Below are 6,541 nucleotides of genomic sequence, written 5' to 3' on the forward strand. Positions count from 1 at the left end.
GGAAATGCCTCCTATTCCTTTTGAGCTAAAAAGCATTTTAAATCTTTAAATAAAAATACAAGACAGAGTGATAGAGATTAGATTATATCATAATTCTAACTTCGTATGGTTACTTGACGTTCTAGCATCATAACATTAAACAAATTAACTTTATGATTTGGTGTAATTTTCAATAACTTAATTAAATGTAATTTCACCCATGAGTTACTCAAGACCCAGCTCTCACTCCGCCTCCAAAGCCCCTGGAAAGTGAGCGTAGATTCAGTAGTGCAAGTTGGTGGCATAGTGATGACAAAAGCAATCTAGCAGCTGACAGGGCTGAGAAATTATTGTTCCAGCATTATAATGTAAAATTTTTAAAGTTTAAATACAAACCTCTGCAATAATAAAATTGTAATAGCAGGTTCAACTTATTTTTGCATCCCAGAATTCTAGTCTATGATAGTGATTTCTGTCTTCAGTCCTGCATTTTTTTTTTCCGTAACATTTGGCCATTTTCCATTAGACCAATATGTGTTTTTGGTAAACCTTTAGTTTCATTCCATTTATCTGTATCTTCTACTCTCACAAGCCTTATCTTCTCATCCAGATTCCAAACTCTAAAGTTGCAAGTCTCCAAATTCACTTTTCTATAAAGCTCTTAGATAAGTCAGATCAGGGGGGTTCACTGTGTGACTCCAAATCAAACAAACACAATCCATGGGAGGGAATTTTTCCCTAAGGAATAACAATTGTATTATTGTATTTTATTTCTTAATGGCTTTCTTGGGACTTTCATAAACATTGTCTCCAATCTCTGATTCCCAGAACTCTAAACCAATAAATTAACTGCAAGAAAAGAAAAACAAATTCACTTTGGCTGAATTGTTAACTATATTTAATTAAGGATTTTTTTAAAGTCACCCTCAGAGATTTCTCTTTCCTATTTTCCCATGTATTCTCTTTTTTTTTTTTTGAGTTATTTAAGTTAAGCCTTACTCCCTTTTGAGTTAGCTTCGTTCACAAAAATAATGAAGTTATCTTACCTTCATGTTTGGGAAAACATTCAGGGCAGAAGACAGAAGGAAAATTTCCTCCTCCAGTGCCCAGTGAATTTTCAGCAGGAGGAAGAGCCCAGCAGTCTACTCCCTGCCTGTCTCTCCCTGCTGGGGATTCACTTGGCACTCATATATAGAGCAAGTGGTTCCAAGACTTAGCTGTGACCCCAACCAGGTTATCTGGGGACACGGAGAGCCTGCCCTGTACTTAGTCTGTGTCTTGAAACCAGATGCATCTTATCAATTTACCGAGGCCTTAGCTACAGTCAGCTGGGACTGTTTGGAAGTGTAGTTCTGAGAAAACATCTGTAAATCAAGAAAAGCAGCAAATGTTCTCACTTCAGTGTTTAAGTGATTTTCAACCAAAGGAGACTCTGTGTAAGGCAAAGGATAAGCCTCCTTCCTGTTTCAATCTACCACGCTAAGCAGATGTTTTCATGATTCTCCAGAAGGGTGTTATACAACAGACTTTGAGATTAAACACTTTGTGGAAGAAAAAATTTAAATACAATTCTGTCACTCAAAATGTAAATAGAACATTCTGGAGTGGAATCCCCCCAAAATATATATATCCTAACACAATATAATGCACATCCCTTCATGCTTGACTTTCAATGATCAAATGATCATTGAATGATCAAAAAGAGCATCTTTTTTTGCAAACATATTTAAAGGCATCACTAATTTCCCCAAGAACAGCCCTTAATCCTATGATATTCAGATCACTCTGTTGGAAAGTTCTTTTCGCAGTCATCAACCATGTCTATGTTCTCTTCTTCAGTTGCCTTGTCTTATTCTGCCAGATCCTCACTTTCCATGGCTTTGCATTGATTCTAGCACTTCTCCAACATCACTTGCATAGATTTCACAAAAGCCTGCATTTTTGCAAGACTTCAGATTTTCTATTAAAGTTGAGCTACAGTTTTGTTTTGTTTTGGTTTTGGTTTTGGTTTTTTGTGAGCTACAGTTTTATTTGCATGGTTTGGCCAAATATTCTGAAACTTACTGTTAGGGCATTATGGGTAGGAGTGACATAAGTGTGAAGGAGGAAAGGAAATTTGAACTGAGAGTAATTTTATAACTAAACATTCCATTTGTGAATTTTTCCAGTTTTAATATTTTTTCTTTTTATATCCAAACTATTTGAATAATAAAGAACGACCCCCACCCTCCATTTATAAATTAATGGTGGTCTTCCAGAGGAAAAACTTCCACATCTTTTGTTCAAACTGTTAGTGCTTTGTGTGGGGAAAAAAATTGCCACAGAGAAGATGATGTCTGATTCCTGAAAGAGTTCTTTTTTAACATTTTTTTTTTTTTTTTTTTTTTTTGTGGTACGCGGGCCTCTCACTGCTGTGGCCTCTCCGGTTGCGGGGCACAGGCTCCGGGCGCGCGGGAGGCTCAGCGGCCATGGCTCACGGGTCCAGCCGCTCAGCGGCATGCGGGATCCTCCCGGACCGGGGCACGAACCCGCGTCCCCTGCATCAGCAGGCGGACTCCCAACCACTGTGCCACCAGGGAAGCCCCAAGAGTTCTTTTTTTTAATTCAACTCCAGTTGCATGAGTTCCAGATGTCATGGACTCTCCTTAAGCACTCAATGTACAAGTCCGCATTCAGTGGCTGTCTTAGTTTGGGTTCCCCCAGAAGCAGATCTGAGACAAGAATTCAATTGCAAGTAGTTTTTTTTTTTTAGTTTTTTTGGTTTGGGGGTTTCTTGTGTTTTGGGAGTTGTTTTGTGAAGTGAAGTGATCCTAGAAAGCACTGCTGGGGGATAAGAAAGTGAGATTGGGAAGGAAAGGAAGTCAATACAAGGTACTTTAACATGCAAGATACTGAGGCAATTATAGCTCAGTCCCAATGAGGAAATCTGGGAGACATTGAAGAGCACGTCTCAGAGTTATTCCAACGAGGGGGTAAGGCTATATTTACCAACACCCTGTTTATCATTGGTTAAGGGTGGCTTCTGGACTCACCAACTCTCTGACACTTCCAGCTTGAACTGGGGGTAGGTTGAGAACACATCTGTAGCCAGGAAAGAAAGAAAAAAAAGACTTCCAGTAGAAAGTTGCAGGTATTTTCAGTATTTGCAAGATATAGGCAGGACACCACCAGCACCTGCCACAGTAGTTTTTCCATTCATTCATGCATGCGCTCATTAATTTGTTCATTCTAAATTCAACAAATATTTACAAAGGTTGCATAATATGATAGGCTAGGGGCTTTGACAGATGGGAGGCTTGAGCAACATCCTTCTTTATTTTCATCGTTTACATGCTATAAAGATCATAGTAGCCCATTTATAGAGTTTCCTTAGTCTAGAGGATGAGTCACACACATACAGATGTATCTGTGATAATTTAGAACTTGCATTGTTTGGCTTCCAGAGATTGTATGCCAGAAATTAAATCTAAAAAGTTTACAAAAACTTCCTTTCACCAAGCGCTTTGCACTTGCCCCTCTCCACAGCTTTGCTCTCATATGAACAGTGCTTTTTCTTTCTGGAATTTCAATGGAGGAGCCATTGGAACAAAGGTTTCAAATATAGGTGGGAGCCACACTGTGGGAAATTTGACTGCCGGAAAAAGTTGTGTAGACTTTATCCAAAGGACGATGGGAACTCGCTCACTGGAAGTTTTAAGGAAAGAATCAAAGTGATGTTTTAGGATGATTTAAACACTGGTAGTGTGCAGGCTACATGGAAAGGATAAAGAGGGGAAACAGGAAGTGTGATTTGGAATTTATTTCAGTAATCAGATAAGGGGCAATCACGGCCTCATTTGAGAAAAGAAAGACGAAGGACCAGAGGATTCACCAGGCTTGGTGATTAAACATAATCACATATCAGATTGACTGAGAAAATGGGAAGAATTTAAGAACAAATTAATGAAGGAGGGAACTAGGAAGTTGATGAGAAAGAGGTAGTTTTAGAAAAGGGACATTTTTATTTTGAAGAAAATACCCAACACATAACTGGAAATGCAGATCTCTTTGGGACAAAATATCTTGGCATGAGGGAGAGAGGTTACAGAAGAAGGAAAACCAAAACAATTCATCGTCAAGCCAACTGAGGGGAATTTCAAGGAACGGCCAGTCAACAAAGACAAGTGCCACATGGAGGTCAAAGAGAAGTATTCAGGGAAGACCACACCATGCAGCAATTAAAACATTGTGGATAAACTGAAGGCAAAGTTTCCGCACAGATTTTCCACTCTAGTCCTACAAGACAATTCAAGAAGAGATCATTAATTTTGTGGTTGAATGAGTGTAACAAGCTGTGTACGTTATAGAGCAGAGCTTCTCAATGTCTGAATTGCTGACCTTTTGGGCTTGATCATTCTTTGTGGGTGGAGTGCCGGGGGGGGGGTGGGGGGGGTGGGGGGGGTCTGTTCTGTGCTGTTCTGGAAGACTGTCAGCAGCATCACTGGTATCTACCCATTCGAGGGCTATAACATCCTTCCCCAGTCAGGACAATCAAAAATGTCTCCAGACAATGTCAAATGTCCCCTGGGGGCAAAATCACCACCCTCCACTGAGAACCACTGTTAAGAGTATCTACCCCCAGCAAACGCCCAGCCTTAGATTCACAAAGCGCAATGCACAGGGTAATGTCAATTAAATGTTCTGAAAGTTCTACAGCAAGTAAAACTTTTTTAAACTTTTCCAAACCAGAATTTCCCCAATTCATGTGACCACAGAACTTGTATTTTTTTCCTTTTCTTTCTTTTTTTTTTTAAATTAATTTTTTATTTTTGGCTGCGTTGGGTCTTTGTTGCTGCGCGCAGGCTTTCTCTAGTTGCGGCGAGCGGGGGCTACTCTTCGCTGCGGTGCGTGGGCTTCTCGTTGTGGTGGCTTCTCTTGTTGCGGAGCATGGGCCCTAGGTGCATGGGTTTCAGTAGTTGTGACACGTGGGCTCAGTAGTTGTGGCACGTAGGCTCAGTAGTTGTGGCTCACGGGCTCTAGAGCACAGGCTCAATAGTAGTGGCGCACAGGGTCAGTTGCCCCGTGGCATGTAGGCTCTTCCCAGACCAGGGCTCAAACCTGTATCCCCTGCATTGGCAGGCAGAGTCTTAATCACTGTGCCACCAGGGAAGTCCCAGAACTTGTATTTTTAACAACCCCCAAAACTGGTACATGTGATAGGCTTTGGCAAATTGTGTCTGAGCCAACACTGAATCAGTAGAAGGGGAATCAGATTTCTGCCAGACTGTGGAAGAGTCTGCAAGGACCCAGCCCTCTCCCCTTCTCCTGAAGAGACACACTCCCTGTTCCCCACTAGTCCCCACTTCCTGAAGTAGCCCTTCAAAAACTGTTACTGTCCCCAGACCCTAATGAAACTGTTAGACCACTGATGATATCAAGAAGCTGTTCTGGTCCATCTCGGAGAGATACTAGAGAACATTTTAACAAGCCTATTTCATTTTCTAGTTATTTTGTTTTGTTCTGAATTGTTCCAACAGATTCCACTTACTCTGGGGGCATACGAGGAACACACTGGGGAAGGAAAAAGCCTCCTTTTTTCTGTTAAGTCTGATAAGGTCAGAATTGAAACCGCCAGAGGCTGGAGTAAAGAAGCAACAGCACCCCCTAGTGGCAAGCATGCTCTAGTCCCTTGAGTTAAACAATAGCGTTAGGCTCTGGAGTTAAACCACTCAGAGGGAATGAGAAACATGCAATCTTCTTAGGCTCCCAGTCAAGGGCTTGTTAAACTAGTAAGTACTCCAGATGGTATCTCTTTTTCCATTAAATTGTCACCGTGTGAATAGTTTGAGAAAGAAAAATGGCTGCTAGGCAATGACTTAGCTAAAGGAAGATTTCAGCAAAATAATTATTGTTAATGCTTTATCATTACACCTTTATCATTACACCTAAATACTGTGATTTGTGCATTAATTTAAAGTGAGGTCACTAGATGAGTATTCTCTGCTGGCACCAAGTCCTTCATAAGAATGTTGTTTTAGGTTTAAATAGATTAAGAAGTATGAACAGGGCTTCACACTTCCCTTTTAGGCAAGATGTCCTTGACCTTTACAACACTGGACACATCTTTGCCCTGGTGGTCCTGATGGCTGCAGATGGCAAGGATCAAATGACAATCAGGAGGCGATAAGACATTTTGTCATGATGGTTTTCAATAGTGGCAGGCACTTGGTAAATTTAGGAGAGGACCAAGATTTGTTTGGGTTTCTAGCTATCATCTGGGTTTTTCAGTTCTTTGCAGTACGTGGCAGGAGCCTGCAAGTCTAAGAAACATTTCTTTTAGTTTATATTTGAATGAAGTCAAACAGCTCTGAGAAAGCAGATATGAAATGCAAAGATTTCCGTGGCTCTACAACTGTATTGGGTAAAATCCTGCAGAGGAAGTGTGAACATCAAAGGGCAAGGTCATTTATTTGATCTTCACTTTACTTTTTTATTTTTTTATTTTTTTTTCCCGGTACGCGGGCCTCTCACTGTTGTGGCCTCTCCCGTTGCGGAGCACAGGCTCCGGACGCGCAGGCTCAGC

General features: G+C 41.0%; 1 protein-coding gene across 6 annotated transcripts in view; it reads right to left on the reverse strand.

Moving 5' to 3' along the window:
- C7 (complement C7) overlaps positions 1-6,541 on the reverse strand; it is an 80,346-nt gene that overhangs the window by 51,914 nt on the left and 21,891 nt on the right. For 2 of the 6 annotated variants that reach the window (XM_028492877.2, XM_055086535.1), the window contains exon 1: positions 3,012-4,348. The exons of 2 other annotated variants lie outside the window; for them this stretch is intronic. In XM_028492877.2, the coding sequence (XP_028348678.1) occupies positions 3,012-3,206 (195 nt within the window). In that variant the 5' untranslated portion in view covers positions 3,207-4,348. 2 more of the 6 variants (XM_055086534.1, XM_055086533.1) reach the window with 2 other exon arrangements.

Source organism: Physeter macrocephalus, chromosome 8 (genome assembly GCF_002837175.3).
Source record: "Physeter macrocephalus isolate SW-GA chromosome 8, ASM283717v5, whole genome shotgun sequence".
NCBI lineage: Eukaryota > Metazoa > Chordata > Mammalia > Artiodactyla > Physeteridae > Physeter > Physeter macrocephalus.